Raw genomic sequence first — 22,927 nt, forward strand, 5'->3', positions numbered from 1 at the left:
TCATGCTCCAATGGCCTCCAGAATCTCCGTAAGCCCTCCTCATCTCCATCTCTAATATACCTCCTGCTTCTTCTTCTTCCTCCTCCAGAGCCAGAGCGAGTCCACAGCCTGCACTGCCGTCCTCAGAGCTCTACGTCCATCTCCTGCTCCTGGGGCTCGCCCGAGGCCGACTACGACTCCTACACCATCGAGTGCCTGCGCCAGGTTAGTGTTGAGTTCATGATCAACTATAAAACTAAGACCAAAAATGTTCGTCGACAAAAGAAAAATCTAAATTTGCTTTTCCAAATCACCACTGGCGCCATGCAGGACTCCGGGACGCTGGTGTACTCGCGCCTCACGGGCCGCGACGCCAAAGTCTACCTGATCACCCAGCTGGAGCCCCACCGGCGCTACACCATCTCCGTCAAGGCCATCTCCGACAGCATGACCAGCGAGGCCTCGCAGGACAGCGTGGTCACCATGATTGACCGTGAGTGATCAGTCAATACTGTCTCTATATCTTCTTCTTTTCCCTTCAGGGGTCGCCACAGCCAATCATCTGCCTCCATCATCTCACCCTGTCCTCTGTCGCCACAGCCAATCATCTGCCTCCATCATCTCACCCTGTCCTCTGCCTCCTCTTCCCTCACACCAACTAACTTCATGTCCTCTTCCACTACATCCTTAAATCTTCTCTTTGGTCTTCCTCTATACGCCTAACTTCAACATCTTCTACCGATAATATACTCACTATCCTATGTGTGTTCTGCATACTTGGCTGCTGGGTCGTAAGACAAATTTCAGTGTGAACTGACAATAAAGTACTATATCATATTCATATCATATCATCCCTCCTCTGTACGTGTCCAAACCATCTCAGTCTGGCCTCTCTGGCTTTATCTCCAAAGCATCTGACATGCACTGCTGTCCCTCTGAGGTACTCGGTACTGATCCTATCCATCCGTGTTGCTCCCAGAGAGAACCTCAACATTTTACTCTTTACTCTCTGCTACCTCCTGCTCTGCTTCCTGTCTTTTCCTCAGTGCGACTGTCTCTCGTCTAAACCAGGGGTTTTCAACCGGTGGTCTGCGGAGGTATAGCAGGTGGTCCCTGGCCATGCATTAACCAGACCCCCCCCCCCCCACCCACCCCTTTTTTTACTTTTAATAACTTACAGGAGTTCTTACTGTATTGTCTGTGTGTGATATGAAATGTGTGATTACCATAATCACAGTAATCCTTGTCACTGTATTTCATTAGATATTATATTGATATTATAGCTATTTTCTCCCTGTGCTTTTTTCTGCAACCTGTCAATGATTGTGATGAGTACTACAGCTACTAGCTACTGGTGTCATGGTTCCATCTCTAGGCCCGCCCCTCCCCCCCCTGCGGGTCAGCGACCGGGCTGCCATGGTGACCAAGTCCTCCATCTTCTTCAAGTTCAACTGCAGTTGGTTCAGCGACGTCAACGGAGCGGTCAAGTTCTTCACCGTGGTGGTCAAAGAGGCAGAGGGTAGGCATGGATGGTATACACACACACACGCACGCACGCTCACATACATACGTACATTGGACACACAGTGAAATTACCCTTAATCTTGGAATTAAAATCTCACGTCTCAATTGTTACACTAACATTATGATATGAAATACATTTTTCTTTTATAGAAAACAAAAAGGAAAGAAAAAATACAAAGACAAAAAAGAGAGAAAGAAAACCCTCAACCCTCCCACCCATGCTGCTCAGTGACACCGCATACTATAGAATAAAATAGTAAGATGATGAAATGCTCATGGAAAACATCTGAAAAGAAAATGGCGTACAGTCAACCATATCAGTGGTATCCTGTCTTGTTTCTACTCAAGTAATGGACAAGGGGCAGCAGCCAAACCTTATCAAATTGTTTCTCCCTGTCTCTCAGGAAATGCCTTATTCTCTCAAGACTCACCCCTATTCTTTGGGACACTTTTTATTTAAAGATATCGAGAATGTCCAACCGGAGCAACACCACCCGCTCCCCTCCTACCTGGACTACAGGCTGAACTCCTCCGTCAAGGCCTACCAGACCAGCTACTTCCAGAGCCAGTGTGCCGAGGGCCCGGACGCCGGCAGCCAGAGCTACGAGATCAGCCTGGGCACGGGCATGGACAGCCTGGGAGGGGCCTGTGACCACAACAAGCACCCCCAGGACAGAGACATGGAGCTGGACTCTGTGAGGTGGTGGGACTCAGACCCGTTCTGCGACGGACCGCTCAAACCCAAGACTGCATACAGGTATGGGTGTGGAGCGCTGTTGATTTCCTCGATGAATACTATGACGAACAAATGTCCGTCGACTACCTTTTTTCACTGATGAAAACGTTGACGATGACTAAAACTGAGTTATATAAATGCACCATTTCTCACGTGTGGCCTCCTCTGCTCCAGTCCTAGGAGCTATGTGCTTTGTCACAGCTGATCCGTAAATAATATGATACAGTACATAATCTGTATTCTGTTGACAGCTAAAACATAATTTAGTAGTCAATGTATATCTTGAAGTCCTGATAGACTTTCGACAGGTGGTTATTGAATATTTTCACAAGTGTAATTTGACACACTTTTTCATTAATGCCGCAACAACCGCATGCCTGATGTACCAGAGCTGTACTTGAGAGAGGAAAAAACAAGTTTCTATAATTTTAAGCTGAAGCATCAAACGTGGCTGTTCTGTCTCCCTGCTCAGGCTCAGCGTGCGTGCCTTCACCCAGCTGTTTGATGACGAGGATCACCATGGCAACATATCCCCCCTCTACACCGACACATACCTGTCCCTCCCTGTGGTCACTGAGGCTGGTGAGGATGATGTTATACTTTAATAAAACATACCTGTCCCTCCCTGTGGTCACTGAGGCTGGTGAGGATGATGTTATACTTTAATAAAACATACCTGTCCCTCCCTGTGGTCACTGAGGCTGGTGAGGATGATGTTATACTCAATAAAACATACCTGTCCCTCCCTGTGGTCACTGAGGCTGGTGAGGATGATGTTATACTTTAATAAAACATACCTGTCCCTCCCTGTGGTCACTGAGGCTGGTGAGGATGATGTTATACTTTAATAAAACATACCTGTCCCTCCCTGTGGTCACTGAGGCTGGTGAGGATGATATTATGATGTTATACTTTAATAAAACATTAATTTGAGGTTGCGCTAACCATAATAATGGTCCGATCGGCAGAACACGGCCGCGAGCGACCCTGGTGTGCTGCGGCACTGGAGGACAATCTCTTCCGTGTCACCCGGATAATGCTTCTTCTCTGATTATGTCGCGCATTTCACTGGCACTGGCCTCCCGTTACCGCCTATGGTAACGGGAGGGAATATTAACAGGTACTTACCTGTAAATACATACACATACAGCATGTCTCTCTCTCTCTCTTCAACAGAACCTATGAGCGGTGTGATCGAAGGTGTCAGTGCGGGCATGTTCCTCATCGCCATGATGGTGGGAGTCTCTGCGCTTCTCATCTGTAGACAGAAGACCCGGAAAGTGTGAGTTGTGTATTAATTGAGCAAGTTCAGTCAGGAAACTCAGTGCAGTCGCTGCCGGCCGTTAATTGGGCCGCCTGGACGCATTGTGAGCATTGTAGATCTGCTATTTTCTAAATATTTTTTTGTACATTTGAAAACTTGGGAAATGGGCCTTGTGAGTACTTTCTAGTTTTGGTACTTTAAGTACATTATCATGCCAATACTTTTGTACTTTATTCAAGTACATTTTGTCCTGTGTTGTCCAGCAGTGTCCAGGAGAGGCCAGCGGTGAGGATGAGTATGAGGAGAGAGAGGCCCGTCTCAGGAGTCCACGCAGGGCCAAGGGGGTAAGTGGAACGCACGCTTATCTCTCTATAAAAGTCCCTGAGTGTGCGTGTGCGTGCGTGCGACAGTATGTGTGTACGTCTGTAATCCACGTAACTCGAGATCCGTTCGCCCCCGTCGACTTCAACTCCGACACACGCGTTCCACACCCCCACAGGGAGTGCAGTGCCCGGTGACGAGTTGTTCCACACCCCCACAGGGAGTGCAGTGCCCGGTGACGAGTTGTTCCACACCCCCACAGGGAGTGCAGTGCCCGGTGTCGAGTTGTTCCACACCCCCACAGGGAGTGCAGTGCCCCGGTGTTGCGTCCGTCGGATAACCAGTTGTCCAGATTAGAACCAGCACAAAAGGCCTCTGCCTCTGCCCGGGCTCTGGACCTGATCACCCTTATATCTCCATATATGGAGCTGGCCTGTTCTGACATACACAACACTTCATAATTGGGCATGCCTGCAGCCTGACACAGAACTCCATATATAGGAATAAAGGGACACCGATAGACAGATACAGAAATCTCCATATATGGTCATAAAAGGGACACAGACAGATGGGTGGAACGGGTACTCTGACACGGGTACAACAACGGGTATTGATTTGAATAGCCGCGTGGGGCATGGATCTCCAACTTCCATTGTTACCGACTCGGTGCTCTACAGCCGGGCACCGGTCTAGTTTAATCAATCTAAAGAGGTCTTTACTGCTAAAACTACAGCAGTAAAGACACTAAAACGAGTGCTTTAAAAAGAAATGATTCTGACTGCAATGAAATTATCATTCATATTCAAAGAGAGTTCTTTTTTATTACATATTATTAACTAGGGACAATTGTCTTTAGTGTTTGGTAACGAATGCCTGCCTTTCCGTTTTTCCCCCCAGCAATCGACGCATTTCAAGGTACAGTACGCACTGGACTGTCCTGTTTCTTTCTATTATTGTCATTAATTTGGTTTGAGGATCCTTTGAGGACTCACAGCTGCGTTGTCTGGCCACTGTTTCTCTGATAAGATAAGATAATATTGATGTACAGTACAGTGAATCTAATGTTCTTTGGTTCCACTTACGTCTGAGAATGTCTGGCAAAATGCTTAAGATGTCAATGTTTGTCTATAAACTACAGTCCCATCAAGATCATGCACTTTGAGTCCCACTACACCAAACTACAGGCCGACTCCAACTACCTTCTGTCAGAAGAGTATGAGGTTAGTTACACCTGTTGCACTGTATTGAACAATTATTTGTTTACAAACAATTCCCAACAGATCTCCAAACCAGTGCTGATTTCGTCGACTAAAACTAAGACGAACTATGTTCATCGACTACCTTCCCTCCTTTTTTCACTGACGAAAACTAAATGAAAACAAAATGAAAATCAAGCTACGATGACTAAAACCAAGACTAAATATACCAACAAATAAAAACTAGTCTAAAATAGGGGGACTAGTGGAGAAGAGATCCAGTATAAGTCATTTTACACATGGTTGAATGCTGATAATAGCCGATCTACAAGCGCGACGCGTTGTGTGCTTGTAGATCTGCTATTTTCAGCAAGTGTATAATTAAGGCCTGCCAAAATCAAGGCCTGCCAAAATACATTTTAATCGACCAAATCAATTTCCATTTAGTTTTCCTCAGTCGACGAACATTCTTTGTCATAGTATTAGTCGACAAAATCAACACTGCCTGTGACTACAGTATTTTTTCTGTTGCTTAACTTTACAGTAATGAATCAGACACCCGTGTGAACTGAGCGGTGCAACTACCGGTATACTTTTATTGTTATAGTTGTAGTGCTCAGTGTGAATGGGCCTGTAGGCTGCTCAACATTGCCACTTTAGGTCACCCAGCGGTATTGCAGTTCATACCCCAAACAGACATAGGCCTACATGGGGACACATTAGGGACACATGACACCAGTCAAGAGAGCTGTTTGCACAGCTCAAAAAGACAGTGCAAAACATACTATGAACAGTAGATGGCGGTAGATTTCATTCTAAAACCTGAAATCTGTTTAAAAAAAATTAGTATACCAGTATTTTGGTATAGCTAGTACTGTTTCCAAATTCTAATATACTATATTGTGGAGAACTTGGTGAAAATGATTGACAATATTTCTCTCAGTATCCAATCAAAAAAAAGTGTTATCAATCTTTCAACCAACAATTAAACATTTCTTCAAGAAGTACCATACCCCTCTCTGTGCTGTCGGCAATAAGTAGCACTTTCCCCCCCCCAAACATGGCCGTGCCATTTTACCACTTTTTATTTCGCTGCTATACTGACAATGTTCTATTCAGTCCATGTTTGCAAACCACATTTGATGGCTCTGTATTGATTTGTTCGTGCATGGCCTCACTCTGTAACCCAAACCATTTCAACCTAACGTCTCGTCTCGTGCACTCCTTCCTGCAGGATCTAAAGGACGTGGGCCGCAACCAGCCCTTAGACACAGCTCTGCTGCCAGAGAACCGGGGCAAGAACAGATACAACAACATCCTTCCCTGTGAGTGGGCCAAACGTCATTAACCCATTCTGACCTGAGATCAGATTCATACGAGGTTTCCACTGGACACACACTGGTCTGATTAACCCATTCTGACCTGAGATCAGATTCTAAAAATGTCAGTCGTTCTTCGATTTTTTCAAAAAATAGCAGACCTACAAGCTCGTAGCGCGCCACTCGGTGGCGCGCTACGAGCTTGTAGGTCTGCTATTTTTCAATAGCTAAAGCATAACATGATGCTGAACACCAAAATGGGTTCCCGGTCAGAATGGGTTAACCCATTTAGGGCGGGAAGGGAACCCCTTTTGGTGTTTTAATTAAAGCATCATGTTATACTTTAGCTATTGAAAAATAGCAGATCTACAAGCTCATATAGCGTGGCACTCGTCTGCTATTTTTTTTTAAATCGTTGAAAATGTGCCTCAAATCTTTGAATATATATATTATTACAGAGTGAACATTTTAACTCGTATATTTGCTTCTGGGGAGGTCCCTGGAACAACATATTTTCAGATGGTGGGGGTGGAGGCATATTATTAAAAAAGGTGGTTCCTTGACATGAAATATTGAGCACCACTGATACAGAAACATACAGAAAACTGTCAGAAATGTTATCAAATGTCGACGTCAGGCCTAAACGGGTTAAGGAGTACAAATATGCAGCGATTAGAGAGAGAATATTGCGCCGTGGTGGTTGTGAAGGCCACGCCCCCCCCTGCAACCTTCTCATTACTCAGCATTGCATCCAGTATTTATGTGGCCAGAGAGTCTTGCTCAACCCTCGGCTGTTTTGTTCCACCATTCAGATGACTCAACGCGCGTGAAGCTCTCCTACGTGGATGATGATCCCTGCTCTGACTACATCAATGCCAGCTATATTCCTGTAAGCCCCGAGCTACTTACTGTGCATTCAGCTCCATGTCACTGTGTTTACACAGCCCAGATGCTAAATGAGAAGCCTTTATGCTTTTTATACCTTGCACTAAATCTGTTTTTGATGATTCATCATGGGTAATCTAAATATTATAATGATGTTAATGGTTGACTGAATTCTTTGGGTATGTATGCCTGACAGTGACAACACAAGTTACACAACCCGGCTATTGGCCTCTGAGATTGATCATAAGATTATGTGAATGGAGTTAAGACAAGGATGAATATTTATTGACATTACCTTTGTCAAGTATTAAGAACGACAGAACTCATAAATGGTTGCAAGTAGATCGTGACAATTAAGGGACCAGTGGTTGGAGAATATAAATTAAATACTGTATGGATTGGAAAGACTCACAAATGTATTTTAAGGCTTAAATTAGAAGAATAACGAATATTGGGAAATATGGTCGGACATGGGGTCTGATATCAAGATCAGTAGTAAGACATTATGACCTCTTGGTCACTGTTTTCACATTTCTAATAAAAAGAGGATATAGATAAATAGATATATAGATACATAGAGATATTGTCAGTGAGCTAATGTTTTGACCTCTGCAATGTTTGTTCTTGGCTGATCCTAATACTACCCATGGTAATACTTGGATCATTGTATGACACACTGTATAGTATTATGTTTTATTACTGCTTTGCCTAATTGTACAGCACTTTGGTCAAATTTGTTTTAAATGTGCTCTATAAATAAAATTGGATCGGATTGGATTGTAGCAGCCACGTGCCAACAACATGCTGGCATCGTCTTTGCCTAAATGGTAAATAATGTAATTTTGAAACGTGTGTGTGTTTCAGGGCAGCAACTTCCGCAGGGAGTACGTAGCCACGCAGGGCCCTCTGCCAGGGACCAAAGATGACTTCTGGAAGATGGTCTGGGAACAGAACGTACACAACATTGTCATGGTGACCCAGTGTGTGGAGAAAGGCAGGGTGGGTATTATATAAAGTTTCTGAGCTCTTTTATTGGATATGATCCCTTTATAAATCCCATTCTGGGCGGGAACCCTTTTGGGAACCCTTTAGGTCAGATCTACGAGCTCATAGCGTGGCACCGAGTGCCGCGCGACGAGCTTGTAGATCTGCTAAAAAAAACTATATCGCGAACATGTTGTGCAAATCTTTGAATATATATTCTTTCAGAGCGAATGTTTTCAACTTAAATCTTTTCATCTGGGGTGTCCCTGGAACAACATATTTTCATATGGGGTTCCACTACTGGCCCTTTGACCAGGACCCTCTGTACTAACCTGTGACCAGGACCCTCTGTACTAACCTGTGACCAGGACCCTCTGTACTAACCTGTGACCAGGACCCTCTGTACTAACCTGTGACCAGGACCCTCTGTACTAACCTGTGACCAGGACCCTCTGTACTAACCTGTGACCAGGACCCTCTGTACTAACCTGTGACCAGGACCCTCTGTACTAACCTGTGACCAGGACCCTCTGTACTAACCTGTGACCAGGACCCTCTGTACTAACCTGTGACCAGGACCCTCTGTACTAACCTGTGACCAGGACCCTCTGTACTAACCTGTGACCAGGACCCTCTGTACTAACCTGTGACCAGGACCCTCTGTACTAACCTGTGACCAGGACCCTCTGTACTAACCTGTGACCAGGACCCTCTGTACTAACCTGTGACCAGGACCCTCTGTACTAACCTGTGACCAGGACCCTCTGTACTAACCTGACCAGGACCCTCTGTACTAACCTGTGACCAGGACCCTCTGTACTAACCTGTGACCAGGACCCTCTGTACTAACCTGTGACCAGGACCCTCTGTACTAACTTGTGACCAGGACCCTCTGTACTAACCTGACCAGGACCCTCTGTACTAACCTGTGACCAGGACCCTCTGTACTAACCTGACCAGGACCCTCTGTACTAACCTGTGACCAGGACCCTCTGTACTAACCTGTGACCAGGACCCTCTGTACTAACCTGTGACCAGTTCCCTCTGTACTAACCTGACCAGGACCCTCTGTACTAACCTGTGACCAGGACCCTCTGTACTAACCTGTGACCAGGACCCTCTGTACTAACCTGTGACCAGGACCCTCTGTACTAACCTGTGACCAGGACCCTCTGTACTAACCTGTGACCAGGACCCTCTGTACTAACCTGTGACCAGGACCCTCTGTACTAACCTGTGACCAGTTCCCTCTGTACTAACCTGACCAGGACCCTCTGTACTAACCTGTGACCAGGACCCTCTGTACTAACCTGTGACCAGGACCCTCTGTACTAACCTGTGACCAGGACCCTCTGTACTAACCTGTGACCAGGACCCTCTGTACTAACCTGTGACCAGGACCCTCTGTACTAACCTGTGCATCCTTTACTTGTTTGTGTTTCAGGTGAAGTGTGACCACTACTGGCCCTTTGACCAGGACCCTCTGTACTATGGAGACCTGATCGTCCAGATGCTGTCGGAGTCTGTCCTGCCCGAGTGGACCATCAGAGAGTTCAAGATCTGCAGCGTAAGACAGTACTCTAGTCTAGTCTACACCTAGTACCTACACCTAGTACCTGCAGTACTCTAGTCTAGTCTACACCTGCAGGGGTTCTCAACCTGTAAGACAGTACTCTAGTCTATAGTCTACACCTGCAGGGGTTCTCAACCTGTAAGACAGTACTCTAGTCTAGTCTAGTCTACACCTGCAGGGGTTCTCAACCTGTAAGACAGTACTCTAGTCTAGTCTACACCTGCAGGGGTTCTCAACCTGTAAGACAGTACTCTAGTCTATAGTCTACACCTGCAGGGGTTCTCAACCTGTAAGACAGTACTCTAGTCTAGTCTAGTCTACACCTGCAGGGGTTCTCAACCTGTAAGACAGTACTCTAGTCTAGTCTACACCTGCAGGGGTTCTCAACCTGTAAGACAGTACTCTAGTCTAGTCTACACCTGCAGGGGTTCTCAACCTGTAAGACAGTACTCTAGTCTAGTCTACACCTGCAGGGGTTCTCAACCTGTAAGACAGTACTCTAGTCTAGTCTACACCTGCAGGGGTTCTCAACCTGGGGGTCCCTAGATTATTAAATAAATAAATAATACTAATATATATTTTTTCTCTTTGACTGAATGGCTGGAAAATGGAAATTACGAGTTTACATAGTACATGCATAAACGTTCCTTAATTATATCTGGTTTCAGTATTTGTTTATGATGTATTTTCTCTATTATTAACCCATTTTGGGCGGGAACCCCTTTTGGTGTTTCAAGCATTACGTTATATTTAGCTATTGAAAAATAGCAGATCTGTAGGTCTGCTATTTTTGAAAAATGGTGAAAATGTGGCCCAAATTTTTGAATATATTCTTTCAGAGTTTTTTACGTTTTTAACTCAAATCTTTGCTGCTGGGGGGGGGGGGGGGGTCCCTGGAACAACATATTTTCAGATGGGGGTCGGCAGACAATTACAAATAATCTTGGGGGTCCTTGACATGAAAATGTTTGAGAACCACTGACATAGAAACATGTGTTTTTCAGAAAACTGTCAAGATTTAGAAGACATTTTGTAGATTCGGTCTCGGTCAAAATGGGATAAGGTTATCGTAGTGGTCAATTTGTATTGGTGGTTGGGAGGGGCGGGGGCGGGACGGGGTGGCGGTCCCCAGCCAACCAGAACCCCCTGATCTAGACCTGTGGTTTTCAACCCTTTTCATTTCAAGGTCATTTGGGCCACAGACAGAGATTTAAGCCTCTCAGACCCAAAACTAAAATAATATTTAGTTCTCATTGATCAAGAGTTAAAGGGTCCATTTGGTGGACCACTCTGGAACCGCCTCAAGGACCACTGGTGGTCCCCGGGCCACTGGTTGAGAACCACTGCAGTCTCTAGACCAAAACTAGGTCACATATTACTTGTAGCATCTGTTCGCAGTGTTTGTTTTAATTTGCTTGAGAAACAAGGTGGGTGGGGTTATAACCGCAGCACATTAAACCATTCTGACCGGGCACCCATTTTGGTGTTGGCATCATGTTATGCTTTAGCTATTGAAAAATAGCAGATCTACAAGCTCATATCGCGCCACCGAGTGGCGCGATACGAGCTTGTAGGTCTGCTATTTTTGAAAAATTCGAAGAACGACTGACATTTTTAGAATCTGATCTCAGGTCAGAATGGGTTAATCAGACCAGTGTGTGTCCCGTGGAAACCTCGTATGAATCTGATCTCAGGTCAGAATGGGTTAAACAATGCAGCGAGTGAAACGACGTGAGCGGAATCACAGCGGAATGTTTGAAAGGCCGCCATGCGAGTCAGTCTGCGTGTGCAGAATGTCTGTGACAACCTCACACTCTCTGACTTGTCCTGATTGTTATAATGAACGCCGCCCATCTGACACTCCATGGCAAAAACAAAAGCATAATTGCCATTTGCAAATGCCGGTTAATGCATGTCTGTCTACTTGAGTACATACCATTATGTGCCCTATAAGAATATAGCAGCAGCCTATTACGGTGATCACATTTAAACTAAACTAAATGTTACGATATTTAGTCGACTAAAGCTAGACTAACACTAAAACATTCCAGGTGACTAAAATGTGACTAAAACTAAATTGAAAACTATTTATGACTACTAAACAAAAATATTGCTCAACACTATTTATTAGGAAGAACAGCTGAGCTACTCCAGGGTGGTGCGCCAGTTCCACTACACGGTGTGGCCCGACCATGGCGTACCAGAGACCACCCAGTCCCTGGTCCAGTTTGTCCGCACCGTCAGAGACTATATCAACAGAACCCCCGGTTCCGGGCCCTCCGTCGTCCACTGCAGGTAGGGACAAGAATGCTCCTTGAGGTGTCATAGAGTGATGCTCAAATTAGCTTCACCAACCTTAACGCATGTTCACCAACCTTAATGCATGTTCACCAACCTTAACGCATGTTTGCCAACCTTAACGCATGTTCGCCAACCTTAATCCGGTCGTTTTTCCACATGTCAGACTATTGTGTCGGAAAAGCGTACGCACCCCCTGTCAAGAGACAGTTGAACTATGACTTCCTTTACTCTCTCACACTCCACTGATTGGTGGTCTATTGACGAGGCTGAGTATGCTGATGTGTATAATGATACTGAATGATTCTTGATTCTTTTTTTTTTTAATACTGTTTTTATTAGGCATTTTTGAAAGACAATTTCAGATTTAGACAATGATAATAAGTAATTCAGTTAAATAAAAATGAAAAAAATAACAGGCAATGTAAATGTTCCACATACAGTATAATAAAAAAAGACATAAGTGTAAAACAAAAAAAACAGTTAAACAATGACAAGTGTGAACAGACAAACAAAACAGACAACAGGACAGACACTCTTGCTCTCAAACTACCAACATGTTGTGAATTAAGTAAATTAGACATTCTTTTTTAAATAATAAAAAATAAAATAAAGAAAAAAACACTCAGTTCCTTTTCTTTCAGTTCCTTTTCTTTCTTTCCAATTCTCTATTGTGCTATCTATTGTGTAGGAGGGGTTAGCGTGCACCTATTAAAATATTCAATGAAGGGTTGCCATGTCTGGTAGAACCTATCTTCACTCCCTCTCAATTCAAATTTAATCTTTTCCAATTGTAAGTAATGCATAACATCCTTCATAAGTGAAGTGTGAGTTGGAACCTGTGCTTGTTTCCAATTCAACAGTATCAGTCTGCGAGCCAGTAGAGTCACATATTTTACCATGTTATATTGGAAAGTAGACAGTTTGACCCCGGGCCCTGTGACTCCCATAATTGCTGTTAGTGGATCCGGGTCAAAAGGTTTTTCAACAATGTCTGACAGTGATTTAAATATATTTTGCCAATATGATCTTAGTTTTGTGCAATGCCAGAACATATGAGCTAGAGTGGCCGGCGACTGGCCACATCTGTCGCAGGCTGGATTCACATTCGGATACATTCTGTTGAGTTTTTCCTTTGACAAATGTAATCTGTGTAATATTTTAAACTGTATAAGACCGTGCCTGGCACATACTGAAGAAGAGTGCACAAACTTTTGAGATGTAGACCATTGCTCGTCAGTGATAGATATTCCTAAGTCGTTTTCCCAAGCAGTTTTTAAATACTCCAAGGAGGCATTATTATCTAAACATGAGAGAGAGTTATAAATAATAGAAACACCTCCTTTGAGCAATGGGTCAGGTAGAAATATAGATTCCATTGATGAGTTGGGAGGTATGTTTGGAAATGAATCAGTGTGTTGTGTTAAAAAATGTCGTATCTGTAGAAATCTAAAGAAATGTGATTGGGGTAAATTGAATTTGCGTCGTATTTGTTCAAAGGTCGGAAATAACCCATCAATATAAAGATCTTTGAAGGAGTGAATACCATTTCTATGCCACACTTTAAATAATGAGTCAGAGAGGGACGGTAAAAAAGCATGGTTAGCGACCAGTGGTGCGCGCACAGAGCCCGGGTGCCAACCGAAATGCTTTCGTATTGAGAGCCAAATTTTGAGAGAATGCGAGACTATGGAATCCTTTGGCAACTTAGTATATCTTGAGGCCACTGGGGAAAAGATTAAAGCTGACAACGATGTTGGGGGACAACATTGACCTTCAATAAATGCCCATGTAGGCAATTGATCTTGGAGCCAAAATGAGAGTGCACGTAAATTACACGCCCAGTAATAGAGTTTGAAGTTAGGTAATGCCATTCCGCCATCTGATTTAGGCCTCTGCAAAAAATCCTTCTTTATTCGGGGGTGTTTCTTATCCCAAATGAACTTGGAGATAATTTTATCCAGATTCTTAAAAAAAGTGTTGTTAACAAAAATTGGAATACATTGGAATAGAAACAGATATTTAGGGAGGACATTCATTTTAATTATATTAATTCGGCCGGCAAGTGAGATAGGAAGGTTCGACCATTTCGTTAAGTCTTGTTCAGTACGTTCAAAAAGTTTTGTATGGTTTTGCTTGAGCAAGTCGTTAAGTGCTTTGGTTACTATGATTCCTAAATATCGAAAGCTGGTTGTAACATTAAATGGGTGGGAGCCAAAAGTTTGATTGCCTTGTGTATTGATAGGAAATAAAACGCTTTTGGAAACGTTGACTTTATACCCCGAAACCCTGCCAAAACTCTTTAAGGTGGACATAATACTAGGAATAGATGTGGAAGGTTTGGATATGTATAATAATAAATCGTCAGCGTAAAGTGAGACTTTATGCTCTCTATCTCCTCTGAAGATACCAGTGTAGGTGTCTGAAGCACGCAATGCAATTGCAAGCGGCTCAATAGATAAGGCAAAGAGCAGTGGTGAGAGAGGGCAGCCTTGTCTGGTCGAGCGATTCAAAGGGAAGTTTTCAGACCTGTATCCGTTTGTATGTACAGAAGCTAATGGAGAAGCATAAAGTAGTTTAACCCAGGAAGTGAAGGTTGGACCAAACCCAAATTTTGACAGGGTTGAGAGGAGGAAGTCCCACTCTACCCTATCAAAGGCCTTCTCGGCGTCAAGAGATAACAGTATCTCCGTATCTTGGGGGGTGCTACTGGGAGAATATATAATGTCGAATAGGCGTCTAAGATTAAAAAATAGATGTCTATCTTTTATAAACCCCGTTTGATCAGTATGTATCACAGTTGGGAGCACTTTTTCCAAGCGCGTAGCCACAACTTTTGCTAGAATTTTAGCATCAACATTCAAAAGACTCAGAGGCCTGTATGAACCTGGATTAAGCGGGTCTTTATCCTTTTTAAGTAGAACAGAGATGCTAGCTTGGTAGAAAGTTGGTGGGAGGTGGCCGGCGTTGAGAGATTCATTAAACACTTTAAGTAAAAGGGGAGATATGAGTTCAGTAAATGTCTTGTAAAATTCAGAGGTATAGCCATCGGGTCCTGGGGCTTTTGAGCACTGCATTTGTGAGATTGCCTGATGTATTTCATCTAAGGTAATAGCTCTTTCAAGTTGAACCTTATGTTGTTGACTAATGGAAGGTATGTTTAAATTTTCTGAAAAAGTATCAATCAAATTAGAATCTCCTAGTGATTCCGAAGTATACAAATCTGAATAAAAGCGTTTAAATACATCATTAATTTCCTGCTGATTAATAGTAGTTTGACCAGTGTTTGTATGGATCTCTGTAATTAATCTAGAAGCAGCTGATTCCCTAATTTGAAGTGCAAGTATTTTGCCCGCCTTATCCCCATGTTCATAAAACCTATGGCGTGACCGTGTCATCAAATTAGTTGTCTCATTTGTGGATAGGAGATTGAATTCGGCTTGAGTCGAAACCCTTTCTCTGTATAATTCAGGAGAAGGAGATTCTGCATACTGTAGGTCTACTTCAAGTAATCGATCAGTCAGAGCTTTGCCTTGTTCCTTACGTAGACGGGAGATTAAAGCCTGTCGTGAAATAAGCTGCCCCCGTATATACGCTTTAAGTGCTTCCCATAGTGTACTTCTTGATACATCGGGTGTGTCGTTTGTAGAGAGATAGAACTGTATTTGGGTTTTAATATCATCCACACACGCTTGCCTAGTTATTAGTGTGTTATCAAATCTCCAAGTCCTGGCCATATGTCTGTTCTGAAATGCTAATTTGAGGACTAGGGGACTATGATCGGATATTACAATTGCTTCATACTCACAGTGTCTTATTGAGGGAAGAAGTTTTGAATCTATAAGGAAGTAATCTAATCTTGTGAAAGTGTGATGTACAGAAGAAAAAAACGAATATTTACGTTGAGCTGGATTTAAGAATCTCCATGGATCTGATAATTTAAATGTGTCCATGAATGTATTCACTATTTTAGCTGATTTAGTCAGAGTATAGGGTCTATGTGAAGATCTATCAAGCGTAGGATGAAGAATAAAATTCAGATCTCCACCTAAGATCAATTGGTGAGTGTCAAGGTCAGGCAAAGTAGCCAAAAAAGAAGATATGAATCGTTCATCGTCATGGTTAGGGGCGTAGATATTAGCCAGAACAATAGGACAATTATAAAGCTTTCCAGTAACTATAATATATCTGCCGTGTAGGTCTTGGATAGTTTTATTTAGTATAAAAGGAATGTTCTTGTTTATAAGTATTGCTGTGCCCCTGGATTTGAAATTGAAATGGGAGTGAAATATTTGGCCTACCCAATTTCTTCGTAGGCGGTTATGATCCTGATTCCGTAAGTGAGTCTCCTGTAAAAAAGCAATTTCTGTCCCCAGTTTCTTTAAATGAGCCAATACATTGCCACGTTTCACCGCTCCATTCAGACCTCTACAGTTCCAAGTAGTGTATTGAACCAAGCTTTCCCCTCTTACAATATTAGAATTTGGAATAGAATTAGCCATTGTATAAATCAGGAATTAATATAAAAAAAGGACTGAGTGTAAATGTCGACATCAATCTGAATTCGGCATAGAAGTGCAAGAGAACAAAAACAAAAACAGAGAAACACAAAAACACATTAAAACAACAAACGGGAGAAACCCCAAAACCCTCCATGCCTGCTCTCAAATAGCAGTCACAGAAGAAAAAGCCTAAGCTAACCAGCTTTCTATGTCTAAGACACAAGCAGCTATAGTGAAAATAGAGAAACAAAAAAAAAAAACTACAATGGGAAGACCTTAGCTAACCGTCCATTGTTATGTATTAAATAAAATGAAAAGATACAATCTTATTTTGAACCAAAACAACCAGATGATCATTACTCTCACTCACATACACACACAAACACACACACACACACACACACACACACACACACACACACACACATCCCCGCATAAACATATCCCTGCACTTATATACATGTATTAATATATAAATACAATTTAACGTTCAAATAAAGAGGGGTATACAAACAAAGACAGACACAAAAAACACACAATCCACATTCAAACAGACAGACACAAACCACAGTCGGTGCAACTTAGTTCACAAAAACCAAGGAAAAACAAACCAATTTGTATATATATGCATACACACATACGCATGAACACATACTTTCACAAGAAAATAAATGAAAAAATGAAAAATCCCTCATCCTAATTATAAAGTAACAACTTTTCCCACTTTTGTTTGCTCAAAAGTATTTTTTAGCAAATTATATCTTTTAAAACCATAATGTTGGCAATAAAATGAATCTAAAGAGGAATGTAAAGAACTCAAGGCAACCTCCTCATATCCAAAACGGCAGAAGTGGAGGCGAATCTCACTCACATAACCATGGTTACGTTCGTAACCTAACGTCACTCCCTCCCCTCCCTCACTACATTACAAACGACGTCCTTTTTGTCCCTCGAGGCGCACCGTAGGTTGCTAGCGTCATAGTACACAAAATGGCGGCCTCCATGGGGGCTACATGACAACAACAGCAATAGCAAGGATGCTAGCACTTGTACTAAACAAGATAACAAATGCACCGCAGGTCGCGAACGCGGTGCTACAGTGGACAAAAATAAATAAAAAAGAAATGGCGGCCTCCATGGTGACTCCATAATAGCATCATTAGCAAAGCTGCTATACACTGACACTAGTAATGTAAACTATAACCCCGTCTTTTAGACTGATAATACGACTGATCAAATACAATAACCATAAAAAAAATATAAAATAAAAAATAAATTCAATAGATAAACAAGGTAGAATTATTACGGTGTTTATGTGCATTCCAAGCATTAAAGGGATAAAGTTAGTCTTAGTAGTAGCTTTCGCCAGATCCTTTTCACACAAACATTACCTTCTTTTTAAAGATGAGCGTGAATTTGTCATTGTTGTATCCATGTAGTAATGATAGTGGAGGGTGCGAGGGGAGAAAGCAAGTCTGTGATCATTGTTCAGGGTGTATGTCCCGGCCAGCTAGTCTTCTGCAGCATCCTCATCGGCTGTAACAGTCGGTGCTGCCGCGGATGCTATTTTCTTTTGATAGAATTCTTCGGCTGCTTCAGGAGAGTTGAGAGAGTACCGGATCCCGTCCAATGTTATTGTGAATCTGGCCGGGTGATATAGACTGTAATCTAGGCCCGGGAGACGGCGTTTAGCTTCGCGCAACTTGGTCTTAATCGGGCCATACGTTGCGCGAAGTTTTGTAATCACTTGGGGCACGTCTGGATGAATAAACACTGGAGAGCCGTTGTAGCGTAGGCTGCCTTGTTTTCTGGACAGCTGCAGGATCTTTTCCTTGTCAGAGAAATAGTGCAGACGTAGTATCATGATGCGAGGTCTATCCTTCTTATCATTTGACTTTGCCCCTAGTCTGTGACAGCGGTCAATAACGATGGGGTTCTGGAAGTTCTCAGCACCGAGCACCGTAGGGAAGAAGGTGGCTGCGAACCCAACCGGGTCACCAGCTTCAGAATTTTCAGCTATGTTAAATAAAATTAGGTTCTGTCTACGGCTTCTGCATTCTAAATCTAAACATTTCTCCTGTAAGACTTTGTTCTCCTTTGCCATCGAGCCCATTGAATGTTCCAGTACAGCAACACGGTCCATAGTATCACTCAGAGATCTCCCCATGTCTGACTGCTCCGAAGCTAACTCTGTGTGCTTGGAAGACAGCGAGGTGAGGTCTTGTGCTATTTCCGAGCGAATGGAGGCATATTCTGCTTTTGCCTCTTCACGGAGTGCTGTGATATCGTTTTTGATTTCTTGCCGTATGGTTGCTATTTCAGTTTTTATCTCACGGAGCCCTGCCTCCCGAGACGATTGCAGCTCCGCTCTCAGCATGGCGAGGGAGAGGTTGCTTGTCGGGGTCCATTGCGCCGGGAGGGTCTGTCTCGGTTGTAGTTTTAGGAAGCTGCGATTTAGTTGACCTCAGTTCCATATACTTATTTGTACTTTAACTAGTTGCACGTGTAGTTTGACATAAAAGTGGCAGTTTTGGTCAAAACAAACTTGAATAAATGATAAAACTTAGACGGAGCACTTAATCATGCGACTACTCCATCTGGGCGGAAGCGGAAGTTGATGATTCTTGATTCTTGACACAGAACTCACATTATCTCTTTATGGGATTAACTTCAATGCTATTGATATTTATCAAATAGTCAAAGGTCATTTTGTCATTCACTGCCAGCATTTTTCCTTTTTCTCCTTTGTGAAAAAGTGTTTGCATTTGTTGATGACATCTATTAATGTGTTATTTATTACTTATGTTATGTTGACACAATGGTCCCCAGGACTTTTTTGTTATCTTTTCCGGCCAAACATCTTACTGTACCACGTGCTGTTTACATTTGCAATTGATATAGTGTTCAATGAATCAATTAACTTAAAAGAAAATGCAGAACACGTTGTAGTAAACCCTGTTTCAGTGTTGATTTTGTCGACTAAAACTATGACGAAAAATGTTCGTCGATTTCCTTTTTTCACTGGAGAAAACGGAATAAAAACAAAACTAAGCTATGATGAGATGACTAAAACTAAGACTGTCTGTCTTGTCTGTCCTCCCTGGCTCCGTCCCGTCCACAGTGCTGGAGTGGGACCTTCATAGTCTTAATCTGCCCTGTCTGTGTGTCTGTCTGTCCTTCCTCCCTACAGTGCTGGAGTGGGACGCACAGGGACCTTCATAGTCCTGGACAGGGTGCTGCAGCAGCTGGACACCAAGGACACCGTGGACCTCTACGGGTCCATCTTCGACCTGCGCCTCCACCGCTCACACATGGTGCAGACAGAGGTTAGTTCGTTTATCAAGACTATATCTTAAAACGCCAGACAGGGACGTGCACAATCAGTAGCACGAAGAGATATACCTGCCAGACAGACAGTAGGATACAAAGGCCTCTCTTTTTTTTCTCAGTGTATGGATTTTGGCCAGGCAGAAATTGATTTGGACAGGCAGGCACTTCGCCTTATTGTAGATACGCCACTGGCAGAGAGTGTTAGAGGTGGCAGGGGCTGAAATCCCGTAAGAGGACACCTTTGGACAAAAATAGCTATTTTCGGAGCACAAACCCATCACTCTTTAGCTGGTGGAGATACGGTGTACGACAAATTTGTTTAACGCAAAATACTGTGTTCAAGTTCAGGAGACAATTCTCCTTAATGCCTTTCGGCATGGCATGGAAAGGAGTGTGGCAACAGTGGCATTTGTGATCTGGAAAGGGCAGTTGTTTTAAATGGTAAATGGAGCATTCATATAGCGCCTTTATCCAAGGCGCTTTACACATTGCATTACATTCACCCATTCATACACCGATTGCGGCAGAAGCCATGCAAGGTACCAACCAGCACATCGGGAACAATTTGGGGTTCAGTGTCTTGCCCAAGGACACTTCGACATGTAGACAGGAGGAGCCGGGATTCGAACCGCCGACCCATGGATCATTGGACGACCTGCTCTACCTCCTGAGCCACAGTCGCCCCCAGTCTATGTGTCCTTGACGCCAGAGGCAGTCTGCTTAGAATCTCTAAAACTAATTTTGGTGGTCGGTTTGCAATGAAACCATAGCTCCATCGTGGACGCCATCGTGCAAACGGTGCCTTTCTAGATGTTTGTTTTTCGTAAGAATTTAGTATGTTATTTAGCACACCCACTATAGTAGCATAATCCATTGAAAAATCGCTTATCGTTTAATGTCCTTCCCGGTGCCAGTATAATAGTGTCAGTGTACTCATCATAATGTTTAATGTCCTTCCCAGTGCCAGTACGGTGTCAGTATACTCATCCTAATGTTTAATGTCCTTCCCAGTGCCAGTACGCGTATCTCCACCAGTGCGTGCGAGACGTGCTGCGAGCCAGGAAGCTGCGAAACGAACAGGAGAATCTCTTTTGCCCCATTTATGAGAATGTGAACCCGGACGCCCAAAGAGGTATGCATCTTCTTTCATTGATAATGGTATTATATCATATCATTACAAAGATATTGTCACAAATAAATTAGTCTATAACTAATTATTTCTTGACTCAAATAGTTCTAAGTATTCAAGTTAGATAACGGAGTATCGGTAATAATTAATCTCCTTTTTTTTGGGGCCCACAGATATGGTGTACACCAGACGTTAAAGATTGTATTGACTACTGAGGGAGAGAAAAAAATACTGGAATTACTTTGTACTAATTTTTGTATTAAGCACTACAGGGAAACATGGCAATTTTATTTTTATACTATTTTAGTTTTTTTTTTACTCCTTTCTTTGCCAGATATTATACGTTTTTGGAAAGTATATAACTAGGCTATTAAATTATATCAGTTAATTTCACCAGAATTGTATATATTTAATGTTTGTGTGTTTGTATATATGCCGCTTGAATATTTTATAATGGCCACTTTTGGATATTGTAGTTTTGTTGTGTATTATAAGTTAAGATGTTTGCACATTACTTATTGCTGTGTCAAATCACAGACGAAAACCTACTATATATATGTGTACACTAGGGCATTCACTTCTAGTCATTTTTACTAGTTGACTAGTTGCCTAGTTTACTGGTCGACTAGTCGACTAGTAAACTGTTTAACTACCTATTTAAAAAAAAAAAGAATATATATATATTTTGGAAATATATATTTGTACAAAAAGAAAAAAAAAAATTTCTTATCAACTAGTCAACTAGTACCAACAAGGTCAACTAGTGGATTTACTAGTCGACTAGTAAACTAGTGGACTAGTTGCTTAATGCCCTAGTGTACACCTAGTGTACACCAAACCTGCTTTCTTCAAAGCCTCTTCTCATTTTACTCCATCGCATGATGTGTCACTTGCCGGGGACGAGAACTGATCTTATCGACAAGCGACACATTGTACTAGCACAGAGTATACTGTAAATTAGGCTTACATCAGAAACAGAAACACTTAATATTGCCAAGTATGAGGTTCATAAAAAAGTCCATAAATTTGCTTTGGCACAAATGAGACACATTTGATGCATTGCAACAACCCGACCTTAAATGAGTAAACACAGGACCACCGGCGACGTTAAATGGACAGGACATACAACAGGAGTCGCAAGCAGAAACATGCAGACGTGTGTAGTAGACTATACACTTCTTTAGACCACGGTATGGAATTATGAGGTTATTTCAACCAAATTCACTTCTGTACAGTAAACAACATTTTTTTTTTTGTATCTTTAGCCTCTGTTGAGAGATGATTCATTATGACTAACAGTGAGGTCAGCATATTTTTCCTGGCAACGATACATTTTGCCTGGCGTTTATCTTGGGTCTCTATCAGAGGAGAACACTGCAGACCAAACTGTATGTCACGGCAATCACAAGCTCTGCACCGAGACATTGTTCCAAACATATCATTAGCAGCTGTCAGTCTGGAGAGTTTATATTATGGAGGCTTTTCAGGAAGTCCCAGGGTGAATTTTGTTTTGTGTGGCTACAGTACTTTAAAATACATTTTCTTACTGACTTGAGAGTCATTCATCTTAATGGACTCAAGTGCGTTTGTTGACTGAATGAGAATTTTATTTTTTAGACGTTTGTATAGCCAATGGATGCTTTTTTGTTTTACCGAAATGAGGGGATTCTTTTATTTTAATTTAACCAAAAGCCCTATGTTGTGAAGGACTTAGTACTTTATAATGTGTCTAACTTACCCGTGTCAAAATGTGTGAGCAATTAAACATCTTGGATGTGGAAATGTTACAGGTCTATGAGCATTAATCCATCAGCAACGCATACCAACCTTCTCCGACATGACCACAGCACGCACTGTCAAAGAATGTGTGATGGTAATCATTAAACC

General features: G+C 42.6%; 1 protein-coding gene across 2 annotated transcripts in view; it reads left to right on the top strand.

Annotated features, from left to right (window-relative positions):
- Positions 1–22,827, top strand: part of ptprbl (protein tyrosine phosphatase receptor type B, like) — a 44,512-nt gene extending 21,685 nt beyond the window's left edge. Inside the window, exons 17-33 of one of the 2 annotated variants that reach the window (XM_080761746.1) lie at positions 89–204; positions 310–472; positions 1,355–1,498; positions 1,966–2,260; positions 2,712–2,821; positions 3,416–3,521; positions 3,767–3,847; positions 4,722–4,739; positions 4,963–5,044; positions 6,255–6,345; positions 7,152–7,228; positions 8,089–8,223; positions 9,653–9,775; positions 11,913–12,076; positions 19,772–19,907; positions 20,923–21,043; positions 21,214–22,827. In XM_080761746.1, the coding sequence (XP_080617872.1) occupies positions 89–204; positions 310–472; positions 1,355–1,498; positions 1,966–2,260; positions 2,712–2,821; positions 3,416–3,521; positions 3,767–3,847; positions 4,722–4,739; positions 4,963–5,044; positions 6,255–6,345; positions 7,152–7,228; positions 8,089–8,223; positions 9,653–9,775; positions 11,913–12,076; positions 19,772–19,907; positions 20,923–21,043; positions 21,214–21,236 (1,985 nt within the window). In that variant the 3' untranslated portion in view covers positions 21,237–22,827. The remainder of the gene's footprint in view (positions 1–88; positions 205–309; positions 473–1,354; positions 1,499–1,965; positions 2,261–2,711; positions 2,822–3,415; positions 3,522–3,766; positions 3,848–4,721; positions 4,740–4,962; positions 5,045–6,254; positions 6,346–7,151; positions 7,229–8,088; positions 8,224–9,652; positions 9,776–11,912; positions 12,077–19,771; positions 19,908–20,922; positions 21,044–21,213) is intronic. The other variant, XM_080761747.1, reaches the window with a different exon arrangement.
- The last annotated feature ends 100 nt before the right edge of the window (positions 22,828–22,927 follow it).

The sequence above is a fragment of the Protomyctophum bolini genome, assembly GCF_963924005.1.
Source record: "Protomyctophum bolini genome assembly, chromosome: 4".
Classification (NCBI taxonomy): domain Eukaryota; kingdom Metazoa; phylum Chordata; class Actinopteri; order Myctophiformes; family Myctophidae; genus Protomyctophum; species Protomyctophum bolini.